The 21579-nt window shown below is 40.2% G+C and overlaps 2 protein-coding genes across 5 annotated transcripts in view; both read right to left on the bottom strand.

The window, feature by feature from the left end:
* cfap61 (cilia and flagella associated protein 61) overlaps nt 1–21579 on the bottom strand; it is a 104202-nt gene that overhangs the window by 46470 nt on the left and 36153 nt on the right. For 3 of the 4 annotated variants that reach the window (XM_051960659.1, XM_051960660.1, XM_022194796.2), the window contains 4 exons: nt 21242–21324; nt 19702–19913; nt 14019–14112; nt 10517–13107 (listed from right to left, as the gene is read on the bottom strand). In XM_051960659.1, the coding sequence (XP_051816619.1) occupies nt 12937–13107; nt 14019–14112; nt 19702–19913; nt 21242–21324 (560 nt within the window). In that variant the 3' untranslated portion in view covers nt 10517–12936. Of the gene's footprint in view, nt 1–10516; nt 13108–14018; nt 14113–19701; nt 19914–21241; nt 21325–21579 lie in introns of those variants that run through there. The other variant, XR_007947480.1, reaches the window with a different exon arrangement.
* Nucleotides 5292–8280, bottom strand: insm1a (insulinoma-associated 1a). Its single transcript, XM_022194797.2, has one exon. It carries the CDS (start codon nt 7912–7914, stop codon nt 6583–6585), a length of 1332 nt encoding a protein of 443 aa, XP_022050489.2. The 5' UTR covers nt 7915–8280; the 3' UTR covers nt 5292–6582.

Below are 21579 nucleotides of genomic sequence, written 5' to 3'. Positions count from 1 at the left end.
ATAAATGGAAATTTGAACATCTGTGACTCCACCATGATAAATATCTTGTGACGTGACTGAAAATCCAGAAACAGCTCATGAACGGAACCTGTGGCGAGATCGTATTATCAAGAAATGCGTGAATTATTGAACAGTCTGCTTTTAAATTATTCAATCATGAAATGAGAAATAAGAAAGAAAAGTTTTGGAAAACAGCTAAAAAAAATTCCAGTCTTTGTTTTTTAGGATTTTTTTACATTCCTTATTTAATTTGAGATATGAGAGAAAGACGCATGACTGAATGGAATATATTAAAGTAGAAAACCTTTTCAATAATTCAAAAGTCCATTAATATATCATTAATTTATTCAAGACAGAATAATTGAAATATTTATCTGCATTTGTTTTTCAGGTTTTATAAAGGTGTTAAAAATGTTTTGAAGTACAAAGTGAACTAGAAAAGCACTCAGAGAGTGCAGTACTCCGCCAAAGCTGCTCATTCTTTGTATCATTTCCGAGGGATATGCGCCAAGAGGTCCGCAAAATGGTTATAGTTTTCTGTGTGACAGTTTGGTGGAAAATCGGAAGTCAGTTTCTTTCATTGTCAAAGGATTATGAAAAATCACCTAAAGGAAAACTTGAAAATTAGCAGTAGTTTCTTTAACATATGCAGCTCCTTCAGTCGAGTTCCTTTAGATCACTGCACAAGAAGACGTCTATTTGCCAGTCAAACATTAAACAAAGAAAAGTAATGTAGAAAACATGACGCAAATATTTCTGGTCGATGTATTATTATGAGGAAAGTTAGTTTGCTTTTTCGCTGGGCTGATATCAATGGGCCAATATTATCAGAAATCTCTAACATATGTATGTATATAGCATATATAGCATCATATTTCCACACAACGTCATTCTGAGCTGCATATGCGTAAATTGCATTAAAATTTCTAATCAGATTAATCGAGGATTAATCTGCATTAACAAGTTAATTTTGACAGCCCTGGTTGTAAAATGTGACCATAACTGCTGCTGCTACACAGAAACACGTGACTCTGCAGGCTGGCAGCTGTACATCAGAGTTTTTAAAAAGCTGAATAAGAAGAAAGCGCTGGAGGAGGAGTGGAACTGCAGGAATGCCTTTCAAATGCAGAGATTTTTTGTTTGTGTTGACCTGCAGCTGACCTCTGACCTCTGCCCTCATATACTGTGCAGTAAGCATACTCCTCATTATAGAAGCGGAGCAGAATACAAAGTCTGTTCGTCATCCCTGTTGTAAGGGCTGGATGCACCTCCTGAGGGGCCAAGATTTGCTGTTGGGCCCCTGATGGCCCTCCGCTATACATGTCAGTTAAATTATTTCCCCAGACGCCCTGAAAGCAACCGGTACTCTGTGCTGCAATCATTAATTGGTTAGTAAATTGGCAGAAAATCAATTGGCAACAATTGGGATAATTGATTCATTGTTTAACCCTGAATGTTTCGTAAAAAAAAAGACCAAAAGGTACAAAAGGAATTGATTTGATGGAGTCCTGCAGCAAAACCAGAGATCAGCACTAAATGATTCAACAAGTCTGTGCTTCTACAGATGACAAAAAGGTAAGAAACTACTATTCTGCTGCATGTGCTCTTATTACAGAGCAAGGAACGATTATTACCTTGGTGTCGGTATCATAAAACGGTTTACACCATTTGAATTGTAGGCATTTTTGCTTTCAATCCAACTATTATCTGCACTGATGCCATTCCAAATCCTGCAGCAGAATGTTCATTCAGCCTGCACAGTGTCAGAAAAGACAAGTATTTACAACAGGATATTATTCAGTCCTGAAAAAGATTTATCCTATTGATTAAAACACTATACAACAAAACAGCACTATAAATAACAGAATACTGTGGGAGTACAGCAGTGTGCAGACTTTGCCTTTTTCTTTCACTAAAGACTTTTTTCTCTGTTGGTTCAGTATCAAATGATTTCCATTTTTGTGTGTCACAACACAGAGAAAACTGAAGGAAAAATGTCAGCTATTATTGCATTAGAGAAGTACTGCAACCAACTGTTATGTTCATTATTGATACATCAAATCATCAGCTGTTCCTAGTTTATCGTTTAGAGCATGGGGGTCAAACTCATCTTAGTTCAGGGGCCACATTCAGCTCAGTTTGATCTCAAGTGGGCTGCACCAGTAAGATCAGAGCGTAATAACCTATAAATAACGACAACTCCAGATTTTTCCTTTTGTTTTAGTGCACAAACAGCATGTTCTGAAAATGTTCACATTGAAGGATTTTTTTTTTATAAAACATTATGAACAACCTGACATTTCTGACAAAAATTAAGTTCAATTTCAACAATATTATGCCTCAGTTTATCATTTACACATTACAACGGCCAGATCACAGTGCGTCTACAAAGGCACAAAACATTTAGTCCTCTGGAACTGAACAATGTAGTATTTTACTTTATGATCAAAAGGACAAAAGTCAGACAAAAATCAACAAAAACAAGACAAAATCTTACAAAAACGAGACCCAAAATGAGAGACAAGATGACAAAAGCGAGAAACAAAATGACAAAAAATGGAGAAATGATGCAAACGAGACAAAAAGGAAACACAAAATGACAAAAATGAAAAACAAACCTACAAAAACATCAGATAAGCAACAAAAATCAAACAAAAAAAGACAAAAATGAGACACGAAATGACAAAAAATGGATAAACGACACAAGCGCGACAAAAAAACAGAACGACAAAAACAAGACAAAAAATTACAAAAGCGAGAAACAAAACAACAAAAAAGCAGACAAATGACACGAATGAGACAAAAAAGTAAACACAAAACGACAAAAATGAGAAAGAAAATTACAAAAACATCAGACAACATCAGTCAGACAAAAAAATGCAAAAATCAGCATAAACAAGACAAAATATTACAAAAAAATGAGACACCAAATGACAACAGGACAATGAGCAATATAGTATTTTACTTCATGATAAAAACAACTTGTCATGGTCTAGAAATTATTTAAAATTTATGGTTGTACCAATTTACAATTCGCAGTTGATGTCTTCTCTGTAATTTTTACACTTTGCAAAGTTGTCCCGTGGGCCAGATTGGACCCTCTGGTGGACCGGTTTTGGCCTGTGAGTCACATGTTTGACACCCCTGGTTTAGAAGGTTTCAGAGGGCAGGAGTCTGTCCCAGCTGACATCAGGGACAGGTCACCAGTCCACAAAGAGACCGAAAACAACATACACTCACACCTACAGCCAACTGAGAATCACCAGTTAACCGTCACTCACAGAAGCTGCAGCAGACCAACAGGTTCAAACCAACAACCTTCCTGCTGTGAGGTGACACTGTTACCCATTGTACCACCTAAGTGAAAATAGCTTGAAAGCACAATACATAAGATTTAAACAGTGATCATAATTTTAAATAAAATCACAGCAACAACACTTTCTTAATGTGTAAAAAGTGTGCACATGCTGCAAAATGATAGTTCCTATGTTTTATATTGACTATAGCAAAACAAATTTGTTAAACCACTACATGTTACAAACTGTTTTTTTTTTTCCTGCAAGTGCCTTTTCAGAGAGAAAAACATCACTGAGTTCAGCACACTACTTGGGGGGATTCACAGAGTACAGCCTGCCCTCATAAAAGGCTTGTTTTTAACATGCCAAGTGACTTAGTGTGTTAGCAGAAAGTATTTCTATAGTATCAGCAGCAGCAGTATATATGTATTACGATATTAGTAATATATAATATACCGTATAGAGTTTGTTTTATTGTTCTTATGTTAATTGTTATAATTACACAAAGTTTGGTCTCCCTCTCAGCTGTTGTGTGGAACCTTCCCTGGGGGACCCCTGTACCCCTATGTACACTTTAGCCACCCCACATCATCCTATAAATGAGTTTGTCCCTTTTGTTTATGTGTTCTGAGAAAAAATAGATCTATGTCTCGACTGAATTAAAACAAAGCACAGAAGAGAAGCCACCGGTTACTCTATTTCATTGCACACCACAGTTGCAACGAATGACCACTTGGCAAAGCTACATGCTTTGTTTCCATTGGTCACACAGTGGTTATGAGACCAAAAATAATCCCAGGTATATGTGTATCTGTAGTTGACCCCAGAGAGTGCAGTGCTAGACTGGGTGGCGCATGCTATTTAAATGAAGGGGTGAATGGGGGCCCAACCAAAAATGTTTGCCCCGGGGTCCCTCAGGAGGTTGATCCAGCCCTGGCTGCTGTTTCAACTGTTGTAGTAACTTTTTTTCTTTTTCTTTTAATGATTGTGGAGATTCTACATTAAACCTGCAGTGGTGGAGGAAAATCCTTTACTTAAAAGCAGTCATACCACGATGTAAAAAATTCTGTTACAATGTATTTTATTTATTGCAAAATGTACAGGAAATTTCAAACATGCTACTGAGTTAATATTAAGTGCATTATTGTTAGCACTGCGCACTGATATATCGGTATTTTATAAAGTTTTTGGTGGTTAAACCAAAAGCAGATGCATACTATTTAGTGATTTACACAGTCTCATTGCATTGCCCTATTGACTATAGCTATCACTAACCATAGAAAATTTCCCTCTAAGCTATAATTAAAGCATACTATAAAGAATATAAAATGGAAAAATTGTGCATTAAATTTTTACTTGAGGGTAGTACTTTACTAAATGTATGTATTGTTACCATTCTTGGCAACATATGTTGGCTTTTAAAGGCTTTCTCAGGAATTTTTAGACAATATATCTTAAATTGCAACTGTTAAATCACCAAAACACATTAACTAAAACACAACAGCAGAACCAAAAGCTGCACTCATCAATTATCTTCATCTTCAACACATATGACAGTTGTTTTCTTTATTAATTGACTAAATAAAATGAAAATGACCCTCATTTCCTTCAGCCCAGACTAGTACCGTTTCAGGAATCTAAAGAAACTGAGTTTACTATCAAGGAAAACTATGTAAGTAGGACATCCTCACACTGGAGAAGCTGTTGCCAGATAATATTTGTTTAAAAAATGACTCCATTGCCAAATTTAAGTCTCAGAATTGTTGCTAATTCATTTCCTGTTGGTCATTTAAATGCTTTTTTCAGATCTTTTCAGAGAAAGCACCTTCAAATGTGAGTAATTCTAGCTCCAAAAGAATTTAAGCAGCATAAAATTTTTAAGATTTGACTATTATTTAAAGGGTTCAAACGCCACAAATCCAGCTGTTAATCTACCTCTGTGAATACATTTTGATGGTAAAAATTTCCAATAGACACGCAAGACAGCAAAAGAAATCTGTTTCTCAGTTTGGTTTTTATTATTTTTTGGACATTTAGCAAAATACTGCAGAAACATCCAAAGCAGTATAAGAGCTAAGAGTTACAACGAAACCAAAAAACAAAACAAAAGTCAAATAAAAACATGATTGCATTGGTTCTTATTCAAGAGCGGCTGATAGAACTCATTGATTGCTATAATGTCACATGAACACACCGTCCTCACACCTTTTTTCATATAAGTTAAATGAAAATAAAAACGATTTGGCTACATCATGAAAAAACACAGCAACAGATCACAGGTTTAACCACACAGAGCAATAATTTACACAAATAATTTAATAAATACATAAATAAATAGAAAAAAACAAGATTAGATATACTGTATATTGGTAATACAGAAGGCTTTTTAGAAAATAATCATCATAAACCCAGCCAGTGATAAATAAGTGATCAAAAACAATCAGATCAGTGGAGTTTAAGGCAGTTTTACAGCAGGAGTTTCTAATCCAAAGGCATTACCGGCTACACTAGTTTTACTCTTTTTGTTTTCAGGCGACAGCTACTGATCCACAGATCCACAAGCTATGTTAAAGCTAATCAGAGTGATGAGATAAGGTCTGTTCAGGCCTGTGAATTCTGGTTTTTATCGGCTACAGGTCGTCCCCTCTCTTAGGTCTAGGAGCTAATAGCACTTGTGCAGAGATGCTAGAAAAATAAATTAACAGTCTAACGCTTTTTAAGTGTTCAAAACGTCAAAGATCCTTAAAGTAGGGTTACAGGTCGGGGGTTCAAACACACACACACACCCAGAACCGGCTGAAGTGTCCTTGAGCAAGGCACTGAATCGCTGCCAGCTGCATGTGAGTGGGTATGTGAGGACAGTTTTTGACTCTATGTGCTTTAAGAGTTACACTGCAAAGATATCCTTTCATGGCAGTTTTTTTAGCCAGAAAATAGAACAATTCCACTTTATTCTCATGTAATTTGTGCTTTTCCTTGTATCGACATGCAGAACAAGCTAAAAAAATAAAAATAAATCAGCAAGTTATTCTAGTAAATGTGTAGGAAAATTTAAAAATTCTTGAACTTGGACAAAAGCTTAGGAGTGATGCTGAACCAGATATCTGCAAGTAAATGATCTGAAGTCAATCAGAGTTGCAGCTTCTCACCAAACCTCGATTTAAAACAAGGGAAAATGCTTTAGATTACAGATATTTTTGCAGTGTGACACTACAATCCTCCCAGAAACAAGGCTGGAATGTGAATCTTGCCATCTGACAGTGTGAAAGCAGCCCAGAGTCCAGGATCAGCAGGCGGGGCGGAGCGGCATCTGCAGCAGGATCACCTGCCGGTTCTCGGACGGGTGGCACTTGTTGATGTGCCTGGTGAGTCCCGGGGAGCTGTAGAAGACGGCGGGGCAGTACTTGCAGGGATACACCTGTGAGGAGTGCAGCAGGCGGATGTGTCGCTCCTGGCTGCCTCTGCTGGTAAAGTTCTCCCCGCAGACGGGACACAGGTGGCAGGTGGACGAGCTCAGGTTGAGCGGCGCCGCGCTCTGCTCGCAGGCCGGTGCGTCCTCCTCCTCTGCCGGCTTTGGGGAGCCGTGCTGTGACGCCAGGTGCTTGCGCAGGTACGCTTGGCGCTTAAACCTTTTCCCACACTGGTTACAATCATACAGTCCATCCTCGGAGCCGGACTCGGACGGCTCAGGGCTGGGTGTGTCCCTGTCACTAGAATCCTTCGCTTCATCCGGCGCCGTCTTCCCGGACGCGGCCACCTTGTCGCTCTCCAGATTTTGCGCACCGCTCTGAGGCTTCGGTTTGTGCCACCGCCGGTGAGAGGCGAGGTTGGCCGGGCAGCTGAACACCTTGTCACACTCGGGACACCTGTACTCAACCCGGACTATCCTGGAGCACTTGTGCTGCGCCAGAGAAAACGGGTCTGCGTACGCTTCCCGGCACAGCTGGCACACAAACTCCCCCAGCGGGATGTTCTCTCCTCCGGCCGGCTGGGGTCTGGGCGGCTTCTGGTCCACCGGAGCCTCTTTAATCTTGAGCCCGAGAACCGGAGATGTGGTGACATCATCCTCAAAGTGCAGTTTCCGGATAGCTTTGGTTTTCTTGGACGGCGGCTTGCCTTTGCGCTCCGTGTCGCTGGATGCTCGTTTGGACGCTGCAGCGACGGGGAGCGTCGCGGTGGATGTGGCGCTGGTGTCGGTGCGGCTGCTGTTGCTGGAGCCGATTTTCAGGTCCACCGGGGCGAAGAGGTGGTCCAGAGCGGTGAGCGCTGCTGGTGTGGGGAAAGACTCCGCGGAAACTGGTGATCCGAGGTTGAAGCGCCTTTCGAAGTAGGAGCGGTCGTGATCTTGGCTGACGGGGCGTGTGGGGCTGTAGAGCGCCTGGTACACCGCCTCAGGATTCCCGAACTGCACAGGTTTAGCGTCCGGCTCTGGAGCCGTGGCCGCCGCCCCGCAGGTGGGCGTCGGCGTTTGTGGGCGCACCGGGATGGAGGAGAGATGCGCGGAGGAGGACGGAGGCACATCAGCCGCTGTTTGCTCCGCTTCCTCGTCGTCGGAGCGAACCCGGTAGGACACCGGGTTGGTTTTCTTGTTCCTTTTCACCAAAAATCCTCTCGGCATGTTCGCGCTGGACGGAGAGCTGAAGGCACTTTGGACGCTGCTGCGGGGAGAAGAAATCCACTTTCAGCCGCTCGTGGATACAAACATCTGATGGGCCTTTTTGTATGTGTGTGTGTGTGTGTTTCCTCCTGCTATTGATCCCCTGTTCTCTTCCCGAGGTGCTTTCAACGCAACATAGCTGCACTCTTTTTAAGGCGACATGATGACATTGTTCCCGTCCCCCCCTTGTTGCCTCATCCCCGACCAATCAGAAAAAGCCGAGCTCCCCTGTGGATTTGGGGAGTGGGTGTGGGAGGATGGAGAGGCTGATGGAGGGGAGGAGGAGGTGATGGAGGGAGGATTTGCAGATTGCAAAGCAGATGTACCTGAGGGTTTTATTGTATTGCAGCCCCTCACACACACACACTCTCTCTCCACACACACCCACTCTCCTTCCTCCTCCTCCTCCTCGTCTCGACCCGGGCACACGCCAGGAGCCTCCTGCTTTTACGGTCTGATGAGTTTGTATAGAAATCTACACGTGCCTCGGCTTTATGTGTCTCCTTTGGGTGGTGGGGCTCTGATTTGTCCAAAAAGGAGACATCCGTCCACATAACGGCATAAAATAACAATAAGGAAAAGTGGAAAATGTAAAGCTGGAGAGCAAACAGTGGAGAAAAACAAAGCTGAGATGATTTTCGAATTAGAAACTTTGAGAGGTTTAAAATACCAGTTAGACGGAAGACCAAATTAAGATATAAGATAAAATTAAAAGTGAAATAATATTCTAATTTGAGAGAAAAAGAAAAACATCTGCAACAAAAGCTCCAAACTAAACTGAACATCTAAAAAAACAAAACAAATATGGACAGCTCTCGATGCTTAAACAGCTTTACGCACAAAACGACGAGGTTAAGTTCGGCACTAACAGTAGACAAATAACTAAACATGGAACACAAAAAAGAGACTTGAAACCACCAGGGCCCAGCAGCATGTGCGCTGGCGTGACAGTTAACTCCGGACATATGAATCCGTCATTTTACGCATACATAATTAATAGCGAGAGGAGGGTTTCCTGCTTTGCATCACAATAGCTGCGCTTGTGCAAGCTGTAGACCCGCAGTGATTGAAAAGGAAATTGCACAGTTGAAAAAAAAGGAGAAGAAGAAGAAGTGGGGGCCCCCAAAAAGCAATCTGGCCCCTAGATACCGTCGGCGACGGCGCGTGCTGTGCGTAATCAGTGCGCTTTTTCTGTGTCTCCAAATGGGGCAAACCGAGATTATCCGCAGGTTAAAACACATCAAGCCCAGTTCCTGCGGGTCAAATGTGACCCGGTCAGTCGGATATGAGTCTGTCCAGCACCGTGAGGGATGACGGGACGGGATATGGGTCAGTGTAGTCTCTGAAATGTGTAAAATGAAGAAGTAAATGTTTGAGCGCAGGAAGAAATCAGCGTTTAAAGATGTTTGGAAAGCAGCACGTTTCAGTTAGTCAGATCAGATTTATTGATCTGACCACCGTTTTGACAGTTTGTGTCTCCAGACTGACAACTAAAATAGGCTACAACCAATAACCACCATATACGAGTCATAATCTCAACTTTGACTAGGTGTCAGTTTACACTCCACAAATCTTCATCTTATCTACCAACCTGTCTATTTATAGTTGATAAACATCATATTTTCCAAAAAGAAATATAAAATTCATCCTCTTTAGATGTGTACTTTCCACTGGATTGCATTTTAAATCAACATGTTTCAGGAATTCTCTTGAATCAGGTGATTTTACTTGATTGTTGCTTTTTCAAGATGCACTCATTTTCTGTTTGGAAAATCGACTGAAATAGCACATTCTTTCCAATGCCTCCTGATGTTTAGAACTCCAAAACACAAAACTTACGGTTAAAAGACACAGGTTTTGTGCGCAAGTGTTTTAAATGTCTTTAAAAGTTTGTAATAATTGCTTTAAAGATACACTCAAAATATGATATATCAAGGAATGCAGCTGGAGAGCTGCGCAGCTTTAACAGGTGAGCACACAAAAGGAAAACCATCATTGTGGACCAACACTGTAAAGGGCCATTAAATATCATGAAAACACCACAAACTGACACCGTGCTGCAATAAAAGAGCATGTTCTATACATGCAGTATAGACACCATTAAACTCTCTGTCCTGACTGATTACATTTTAAACAAAAAGTCTCTCAACATGATCTTATATCTTCTAATATGTGACTTCATACTTGGACACCAGCAGTGCTCTCTCAGCCTGCGGGGTTGTGGTGTGTAAGTGTGGACATATGCTGTTGTGTGTGTGTGCGGTTATTTTCCCTACAGGCTTCAGCTCAGCCTCATTAACATACAGCTGTAGAGTGACACCCTCCTCCTCCTCCTCCCTCCTTTCTCCCCCTCCTCCAAAAAAAGCCACACATCCACTTTCATGTGCAGCTGATTGGTCACGCTGCTGCAGAGTCACAGAGAGCAGAGCTCACACTCACAGTTACAGTTACCGAGGAGGACATGCTGCTGCTGGAAACACAAACACAAATGTATCAGTATGTCACAAATACTCTTCTTCATTGCGACCAAAGTACTGCACATCGTGAGTCAGATCTACTCGAATTAACGTCAAATGAGAGACTTTATTTATTAAAAAGCTAATAAATTACATGTGAGTTCTGACAGTATTATTAGGACATAGTGTGGAATAGTTATGGCATTTAATCTGTTGATTCCTGCATGAATATTACACTGTTTTTATATCTGTATCATTAAGCAATAAGACGGAGAATTTTTAAATCACACCATGGTGTTTTCACAATATTTAGCATGTTATGTCGTTGCATTTTCAGCTTTCTGTGTACTGTTTTATGCAAATTGTGAAAAGATAACCTTAAAGTACAAAAACTTAGAAGATTAGCATCTCAGCAATTGTGGCTCAGGTGGTAGAACACTTGTCCTTTAGTTGCATAAGTTCAACTGGTCTATATCTTTTGAGTCCATGAGAACATATGAGTCCATGTGGTATAAACTTCACTCCTTATCCACAAGTATCCACATAAACATCTTCACACAAATCCACATGCAGCCCAAAATGTGTGTTTGCATGGTGACTATGCTACAAAGGCAACAGTGCGCATGCACACAATACATCAGTACAATCTACTGCACATATGTGCAACGGAGCTTTCCAAGTGATCTCCAGCAGACTACAAAAGTCGTATAAAAGCAGCAACTATGTGTCAGTTAGTGTCCACAGCTGTCCATGTGTGGTTCTGCACCACAGTATAGTCAAGGCTTTAGGGCAAAATCAGGATTTCCTTGTTTGCGTGTCGGTAAGAGTATAAATTAGGCCAATTTTTTCCATCTACTCAAGTTTATTACCAGTTGAACCCCTCTGCATGCAGCCCAAAATTTGTGACTGAGTGGACTGTTGGCACTACAAGTGTCCCTGTCTCACGTAGTCAGTCCATTCTGTTGAACATAATGGTTTGGCTGCACCTCAGTACCATTCTGCCATAAGTGGAAAACATCTCTTATTTGCATTTCAGTAAATCAATTACTGTTATTTTGAGCCAAGGATGTGGCATTGGTGTTCCCTCAAAAAAAGTGCGATTGTTACTCTCTCAAGGAACGTGACGGAGTTATGTGAGATCAGAGTTGGTCTGTCTGTCTGTTAGCAACAATACTCAAAAATGGACTAACAAATTTGATGACATTTACAGGGAAGGCCAAAAATGGCATGAGGACCAATGGATTCAATTTTGGCATTGATGTGGATCCACTGACTTGTTAAAGATTTCTGTATCATTGCGAGATAGCGGCACGACGTCACTGTAACTATGACAACGAATGAACACTACGTCAGCTGCCTGCTGGTGATCACAGGATTGCGATCCGACCACAAATCCACCGCCGCAGACAACAAATTTTTTAAAGATTTCACCTGTCAGAAATCAAACAACCACTGAGCAACCTTGACGGAGTATTGCTCTCTCTCAGTGCTTTTCTTGTTGTAGCAGAAGAAGAAGAGAATGCTGTCTGACATGAGCGGCCAATTGCTGGCATATACCAGCAGTCTACATCCGGGAAATCAGACACAAGTGTGCCGACTGCACGTGTACCGTGGCGCTGAAAACTAATCTTTATTATTCTGAGATACTGTTTGAGGAGATTCTCCTTTATAACAAATGTATAACCTTTGAATTTATTATTAGAACAGTTGTAATGGAAGTCTTCCCTGCTTTAGAGGTGCTTTAATTTGCTCATACTTTCTGTTGACGACCCCCAAACACAGCAAGCAGTTCTAAATTCTCCAGATATCTTGTGCTCTGTCCACCCACGGTGCTCAGCACACATCAGGAACAGCCACTAACTGCATCCTGATTCCAGCTCTTTGCATGACATGGACGTCGAATATTTTCATTGATTAAAAAGCACCTTCATATCATGTGAATTCAAAAGCTTGAAAATAGAAACAAAATATGACTACCGGTATTTCAAGGTCTTGCTCAGAGAAATTCAATGACTCAAATGTTGAGGCGCGTTTGAAGCTCCCAAACAGAGGTGAGTGCTTGTAAATCACTGGATTTCTACATAATAATCAAACTTTCAAGGATGTTTAGGGGTACACAAGTGTTTTCAGCCCTTTCACAGAGCTGATACCACTAACATTCCACAATGTTCAAAGCTGCGTGTGAACAACTCATTTCAGCACGAGCAGATTTTACCGGACGCGTTTAAACTGCAAGTTGTGAATTTCAATGCTCGTTTATTTTTTGCTTTTGTGAATCACACAACAGCTGGAAAACTCATCAAAAATGTGAAAAAAAACCCTCATTCCAATGAAAATTGTTTTTGAACCATTACAGGAAACCAAGTCTCCAGCTGAAACACTAAAGTAGAGTCACTTCAAATTAGAATTCACACCCTGACACACACAAAATAAGCAACTTTCTAGTGGTAACGCGACTCAGAGTGTGTGAGTTACCTGAGTTCTGCTGTTTAAACACATGTAGCAGGCTGCTGTAAACTCTGACATGTCACAGCTGTCCTGGGTGGGCGAACATGGGCAGCAGGTTTCGGTTGAAGGTCAGATATTTCACAGTACTGCTCCTCAGAGCCGCTCGACTCTCTTCATGTAGAAAACTGTCCATGTGGAGGGAATTGGAGCCGTCCTCCTCTGTCATCGCCTGCTTCTTCGACTCATCACCCTGCAGAGACACACAAGTGGAGATTAAAGCCAGGTTAGACAGCACCTCAATGTTTTAGATGAAACTTAATGAGGCTTATGGGCTGCTGGTAGAACAGGTCATCTAGGTCATCAATCGCCAGCTAATTCTGGTCACACATCAAAGCCTCCTCAGCAAAATACTGAACTCAGATTGTTTGTGCTTTATAACTGCAGTAAAGTCTTCATTCTGAACTCCTAACTGCTTCCATTGTGGCAATTTGTGTTTTAAATATTAAGAATTACAAGGAACAAAATTATGATATAGAGATTGGCACAAAAAACGACCATGTGACAAAGAAAGAAAGACAGTAATAAAGAAAGAAAGGAATTAAAATGAAAGACAAAGTGTGACGAGGATGATAACAAATTATAAGTAAATAAAAACTGAGAAAAAATATATAAAAGAATGATGATGAATGCAAGAAACTGGATGCAACAAAGAAACGAAGCACAATAAAAAAAAGTCTAACTTTAGGATGGAGGATTAAGAAAACACTCAAGCAAATGCGAAAAATGCCGTCGAAAGAATAGAAAATGAAAAGTAAAATAAGAAAAAGCGACAGAAAAAGAGAAAGGAAGAAAAATTAATGAAAGAAAGAGAGAAAGACAGAGAAAGGAAAAATTCCTTCTCAGAAGTAAAATAAGAAAAAGACAAAAAAGACAGACAGAAAGAAAGACAGACAGAGAGAAAGACAGACAGAGAGAAAGACAAAGAAAGAAAGAAAGAAAGAAAGAGAAAGAAAGAAAGACAGAGAAAGAAAGACAGACAGACAGACAGACAGACAGACAGACAGACAGACAGACAGACAGACAGACAGACAGACAGACAGACAGACAGACAGACAGACAGACAGACAGAAAGATAGATCTCTTCTCAGTGAAAGCACAAACCTTCAGTGTCTTTGAGACGATCTGTCGAAGCTCCTTCTCAAAGTCAGAGAATCTGTCGTGGAAAATGGCCAAACAGCGGCTCTCTCTGAAGAAACTGTAGGAAACACATTCACACAGCACTTAGAACATCTACACTGTTCACTCAGTAAGTAATCACACTGCAGGAGAAGCTTCTTCAGACCACCAAAGGACGGCAGAGTGTTACTGCTGACAGACATCTCAAACTGAAGTTACTGTGTCACACTGACTTTTAAAAACCAATACAGAACATTCAAATATGGAGCAACAATTCACCTTTACTCCACATACACTACTGTTCAAAAGTTTGGGGTCACTCAGAAATGTCCTATTTTTGAAAGAAAAAAATTTTTTTTCAATGAAGATAACACTAAATGAATCAGAAATACAGTCTAGACATTGTTAATGTGGTAAATGACTATTCTATCTGGAAACAGCTCATTTTAATGGAATATCTCCATAGAGCTACAGAGGAACTTTTCCAGCAACCATCACTCCTGTGTTCTAATGCTACATTGTGTTAGCTGATGGTGTTGAAAGGCTAATTGATGATTAGAAAACCCTTGTGAAGTTATGTTAGCACATGAATAAAAGTGTGAGTTTTCATGGAAAACATGAAATTGTCTGGGTGACTCCAAACTTTTGAACGGTACTGTATATCTACCCTTTTTTTTTATAAATGCATGAAACAGCAGCAAATTCTCCCATTTGAGAAGCAGGAACCCTGAAATGTTTAGCTTTTTGTAAAATGAACTGAGACTTAGTCATTCATGAATTTTCAGCTGTACGTAGTTTAATTTATAACTAAATGTCATTTTTAGAAGCACTTAAAGTGCCTCGTATGTAAAAGTCAAAAACTGTAAACGAGCAGCTGCAGGGCAAACGCAGTAATGTAAAAAGAACTGTATCCAATGAAATACATTGGAAATACAAAAGAGGGGTGAAAGGCAAACACTTGTATAAAGTACAAGCCCAAATTTGTAATTCACCACAGTATGTGAGTAAATGCACTTTGTTCATTTCCATTACTGGAAACTTTCACTGTAATTTGTGTGAACTGGCTCTTCATGTGAAAGGATCCGGCATCCAGAAGCTGCACTAACTGTGCTGACTGAATAACCCCCAGCCGACACACGGCCAATCAATTATTTTAACGGCTCCTGATGCTCCGTCAGCCTCCACAATGACTTTACGAGTCAGCTGAGGGAGCGGCGTGACGAGGAATCAGCCTCTACAGCGGGGAGGCTCCGGCTTTGTCTCGTCCTGCACCGGCCACAAAGACAGATTGGGGAGCTGCATAAACAGATTAGGAGGCAGGGGACAATAGACGTCCGTGTCTGGGGGTCATTTGTGTTGAAACCTCAGAAGCAGGTCACCCGCTGTTTGACAAACACGCACACACCGCAAAGTCACACCAGCAAACACACACGGACAACTAGAGGACAAAAGACAGCAGATCTGTCTCTCGGTTCGCTCGTCTTGTGTGTCATTTTGACTATTGAAGTCAGCAGTCAGCAGTCATGATGTGAAGTTTCACTACCTGCAGCATTCTGAAAGTGTTTCCTCCTGAAACAGGGAAAGTGGCTCATTTTTATACAGAACCTGATTATGAAAGCATCTGTTTTTCTGCGCTTGACCACCTGCTGTCTGTCTCATTTTTTTACAAAAAACTGAAAAACAGCAACATGTTTTCCTGCATACATGAAATTATACTACTGCAGGGACTGGACAAAATAGCAGGAACACAGTAAAAAACACAGTGACAATGCAGAAACCACCAATACGATGGAGCTGCTTTGTCATTTTTTTTGTCAACAAACTTAAAGCAGACATCATTCGAAACCAATCATTTCCGCTGGTCTGCTAGAACTTGTTTGTTTTGATGTTTGTTTACCTCGTGCATCACTGATAAAAGACCTCAAGGAAAGATAATATTAAAGAAAAGTCTACACAGTTATTTATGATGCAGGGGCTTTCTGTTCTCGGATGAAGAACTGTAAATCATGTTTACAATCTAAGTAAACTAAAGCTAAGGACGGTTATGTCTATCAGAATAGGTTTTAACAACAACATAAAAGTATGGGCCTGAAAATCAAACAATAATTCTGGTTTATTAAGAGACTCTCAATGTTTTGTCCATTACTGCAATTGGTAACAGACTAAAAGTAGCACAGATGGATGGCACAGCCCCCACAGGCCGACTATGAGTCAGGGAAAACAGTGATTGCAAGTTCACAGCATTTGAAGTGGTGGCAACATAATTATCATAACTAAACTAAACTGATTTTTTTCTTCAAAGTGGATCCAATTTATATTTTTATAATGACAAGATTGACACATAACAACTGAAACGTGACGGTGTGAACAGTGTCTCTAGTAAAAGATGGTTAAAAACCAACAGAGAAATATCAGGAGAATCTGCAGCTCCCCTCGGCTCTCCAGTGACTCTCAGCTCATTGCTCATCTGTTTACTGTTTCACCGCCCTCACAGCATCATTTTCAGTTGCAGCAGGTGCTTGTGTTCTGTTCAGAAGCTCTAAAAGTCCACTATACAGTATCTGCTGACATAGTTAGACACAAGCTTGTGAACGCAGTAGAGCAAGGGTGGCAAACAAAAGCCCTGTGGGCCAAAACCGGTCCACGGGATGACTTTACAAAGTGTAAAAAAGACGACATGAAGTGTAGTCTTTCAGTACAAGTAACTGCTATTTTAAATTTGTCCACTGTGCTGCCACAATTTTTATATATTTTCTATATACAAATTTAGCATATTTATAAGGCAGGGGGATAACTGAACCTTCTTTCTTTATAGTTCCCACTTTAGCTTGTATGGTGGTGGTCAGGATTGAATATAAGCTTAAAATCATTTCTAGATCTTGACAAGTTTGTTTCGATCATAACTAAAATGCTACATTGTTCAGGTCCTGATAATTGTGATGAAATGTTTTGTACCTTTTGTAGAAAAACTGTGATCTGTAAGTTGTAACGTGTAAATGATAAACTGAGGCATAATACTGTTGAAACTGCTATTATTTTTTTAATAAAAAATTTCAGGTTCTTCATAATGTTTTTCTAAATTATAGTTCATTAAATGTGAACATTTTCAGACTGTACTTTTTGCACTAAAACAATGGGAAAAATTTGAAGCTGTAGGTTATTATTCTCTGATTTTACTGGTGTGACCCATTTCATATCAAACTGGGATGTATGTGACCCCTGAACTAAAAGCAGTTTGAGACCCCTGCAGTAAAGCATTTAGCAGATGAAAACCCAGGTATGTTATTTAGGAGTTGGTAGAGACCAAAAATTGAGCTAAAAGACAGCAGATTTTGGTTTTACATACACACGTGGACAAAATTGTTGGTACCCCTCAGTTAAAGAAGGAAAAACCCACAATTCTCACTGAAATCACTTGAAACTCACAAAAGTAACAATAAATAAAAATTTATTGAAAATTAAATAATCAAAATCAGCCGTCACTTTTGAATTGTTCATTAACATAATTATTTAAAAAAACAAACTAATGAAATAGGGCTGGACAAAAATGATGGTACCCATAACTTAATATTTTGTTGCACAACCTTTTGAGGCAATCACTGCAATTAAACGATTTCTGTATTTGTCAATGAGCGTTCTGCAGCTGTCAACAGGTATTTTGGCCCACTCCTCATGAGCAAACAGCTCCAGTTGTCTCAGGTTTGATGGGTGTCTTCTCCAAATGGCATGTTTCAGCTCCTTCCACATATGTTCAATGGGATTCAGATCTGGGCTTATAGAAGGCCACTTTAGAATAGTCCAACGCTTTTCTCTCAGCCATTCTTGGGTGTTTTTGGCTGTGTGTTTTGGATCGTTGTCCTGTTGGAAGACCCATGACCTGCGACTGAGACCAAGCTTTCTGACACTAGGCAGCACATTTCTCTCCAGAATGCCTTGATAGTCTTCAGATTTCATCGTACCTTGCACACTTTCAAGACACCCTGTGCCAGATGCAGCAAAGCAGCCCCAAAACATTACTGAGCCTCCTCCATGTTTCACCGTAGGGACAGTGTTCTTTTCTTCGTATGCTTGGTTTTTGAGTCTATGAACATAGACTTGATGTGCCTTACCAAAGAGCTCCAGTTTGGTCTCATCTGTCCAAAGGACATTCTCCCAGAAGCTTTGTGGCTTGTCAACATGCATTTTTGCAAATTCCAGTCTGGCTTTTTTATGAGTTTTTTTCAGCAGTGGTGTCCTCCTTGGTCGTCTCCCATGAAGTCCACTTTGGCTCAAACAACGACGAATGGTGCGATCTGACACTGATGTACCTTGGCCTTGGAGTTCACCTTTAATTTCTTTGGAGGTTGCTCTGGGCTCTTTGGATACAATTCGAACGATCCGTCTCTTCAATTTGTCATCAATTTTCCTCTTGCGGCCACGTCCAGGGAGGTTGGCTACTGTCCCGTGGGTCTTGAACTTCTGAATAATATGAGCCACTGTTGTCACAGGAACTTCAAGCTGTTTAGAGATGGTCTTATAGCCTTTACCTTTAAGATGTTTGTCTATCATTTTTTTTCGGATGTCCTGGGACAATTCTCTCCTTCGCTTTCTGTTGTCCATGTTCAGTGTGGTACACACCTTTTCACCAAACAGCAGGGTGACTACTTGTCTCCCTTTAAATAGGCAGACTGACTGATTATGAGTTTGGAAACACCTGTGATGTCAATTAAATGACACACCTGAGTTAATCATGTCACTCTGGTCAAATAGTTTTCAATCTTTTATAGAGGTACCATCATTTTTGTCCAGGCCTGTTTCATTAGTTTGTTTTTTTAAATAATTATGTTAATCAACAATTCAAAAGTAATGGCTGTTTTTGATTATTTAATTTTCAATAAATTTTTATTTATTGTTACTTTTGTGAGTTTCAAGTGATTTCAGTGAGAATTGTGGGTTTTTCCTTCTTTAACTGAGGGGTACCAACAATTTTGTCCACGTGTGTACGTGGAGACACAATCAGGACTCCAAATCAATGTTTCCCTGGAACTGCTGGATGTAGAAAAAACAAGCAGCTGTCCACTATATTGAGTTCAATAATTCTCCAGCAGCAGACGTTATTTTGCCACTGTAAAAATTGCAACTGGGGGTCTGCACACACAAACATGTTCTGCATATGGGCACTTGAAGACATGATGGCGACCTTCTGATGGCAAGAGAAAGAGCTCCTTTTGTGCAAACATTTATCAGGGATGTGGAATACAGTGTATACATCATCATTTATACTAATTTATAACCTATGCAGTCTTTATGCCTGCCTTATTGTACTTCTGGGTAGATACCATCTGTATTTTCTTGGGTGTTTGTTCAATGACAATAAAGCTGAATCCCATCATGGTATATGCACATACAATACACCAAACAAGGGTCAATTTTCTTGTCTTGGCTCAGCTTGCTGTGTGGACGGTCTGTGTGGGATGATTTAATTTCTGCAGAACTTTGCAGACACATGCTGAAGTAGAAACGATGAATTGGAGGTTTAAAGTTTTACTGGTTGGACTTTCGTTTTCAGTTCGTCATTGACAAATGGAAACACTGACTGATTCTTTTTAGTGTAGAAATGTGATTCATATGGATTTCACCCCCTTAAAGTATCCACGGATACTGGTCAAACAGTAACTGTGTGTCCCACCTGTACAGGTCGCGGATCAGGCCCTCGTTGTAGCGTCCCAGCAGCTGGCCCAGCAGCTGCTCGTGTTTGCCGTACAGACACAGGTAGTTGGAGACGGGGAGGGGCTTCAGGGACAAGCAGGTGAGCGTCTCCACCTGCTCGTAGCGGTCGAGATGCAAACAGAAGTAGTCGCCTGTCTCCACGCGTCCCGTCACTACCCCTCTGTCCTGCAACTTCACACAGACGAACACACACATTAGTATTTTATTTTGGTTTCATGTGTGTGGCAGCACGTTGGCATAAGTTGGACCGAGGCAAAACAAACTACAGTTTGTGCATTCATGGTTTGAATGAACATGTCAGTCAGCGCAACAGTGCGGCTCAATGATGGGCTTTTATTGGCTGCTGAACAACAATGGAGCTCTGTGGTGCGGAAGAATAAGATGCTTGTTGTTATCAGGCATTCAGTGCTGATTTTGGTCTTTTTATGGAATTCACTGACCGTATAAAAATAATAATTACAGGACTTATCTTTCAAACAAATACCTTTCCAGTACTTGTATGAGCACATCAATGATACAGAAAGTCTCTTTGGGAACTACATCCTATTAATGTGGCTCAACATTGTTTTATTACAGTCACATATCGTTATTTCTTATATGAATATAAACCTAGAAAAATAACATGAAATATGACATTTGACGTTCAGATTTTGGCTGTTTTGACACAGTATGTTCCTAATTCTGATATACTGTACGTATAATTGTTTATGCACAACATTGGTGAGAAAAAGATGGATATTTATTGGAATTAACTGGCACTTGTGTGTGTTGTCATCTCCTAGGTCATTTGTAAAGTTTCTCTTGTTTCATTTTTGTGATATCATACACTATTGTTCAAAAGTTTGGGATCCTTTATTTTTTTTAAAATAAAGGCATCTTTTATTTCTAACAAAGAAAACATTGTGGTAAATGACTATTCTAGCTGGAAACAGTTGGTTTATAATGGAATATCTACATAGGGGTACAGAGGAACATTTCCAGCAACCATCACTCTTGTGTTCTAATGCTATGTTTTGTTAGCTAATGGTGTTGAAAGGCTAATTGACGATTAGAAAACCCTTGTACAATTATGTTAGCACATGAATAAAAGCACAAATTCTCATGGCAAACAAATCATTTCAGAAGAGTTGAAAAGTTCAAGCCATAAATAAACCACAAAAGCTGTTTCAGTGCACGGACCAGAGAAAACACTGACATAGAATAGATTAGAACAGAACAGAATAGAATAGAATAGTAATTGATCCCCAAGGGGAAATCCTGTTGTTACTTTAGCAAGGAGAAAGAATAAAACGACGACCACCACATTTTAAATAGATGAGAAAATACAAATGTACTGAAGTGAAGAAGTGTCAAATGTTAGTAATAAAAATATACAGTGAGTGAGGAAATTAAATTCCTGTAAACAGCAGTGTAACACATGCAAGTAAAGCAATAAGTGCAATTCCAGCAGAAAAACGATAACTGCAAAAACCATAACACGTTGGATAATAAGAACTTACACGTTCAACAGCAGGACCTGTCAGGTTGGAAGCAGTTGGTTTGGTAACATGCAGGTAGTTATATCCTCCAGGAAGCTTTCCACCTGAAGAAGGAGGTAAAACACACAACACAGACAAATCAATAAAATAAAACCCATTTTCACTTTGTCATGATGGGTTTTTTATAGGTGTGCTTGTGGGAGGACTTTATGCTTTTAAATGTAGTTTTACTGTGCAAAAAGGGTTTGAAAAGACAGTGGGACGGGTACACAAAACATTTTGTTGTTCTAAATGAGTTGAAGTTGCTCTATAACGAATGGAAGTTGTTCTGTATGAATTAAAGTTGCTCTACATTAGTT

Source organism: Acanthochromis polyacanthus, chromosome 16, assembly GCF_021347895.1.
Source record: "Acanthochromis polyacanthus isolate Apoly-LR-REF ecotype Palm Island chromosome 16, KAUST_Apoly_ChrSc, whole genome shotgun sequence".
Lineage (NCBI taxonomy): Eukaryota > Metazoa > Chordata > Actinopteri > Pomacentridae > Acanthochromis > Acanthochromis polyacanthus.
This window is presented reverse-complemented; position numbering and strand designations above follow the sequence as displayed.

What these genes read in the sequence shown, in the direction of transcription:
- insm1a (XM_022194797.2), bottom strand. Translation starts at nt 7,914, where the DNA reads ATGCCGAGAGGATTTTTGGTGAAAAGGAACAAGAAAACCAACCCGGTG.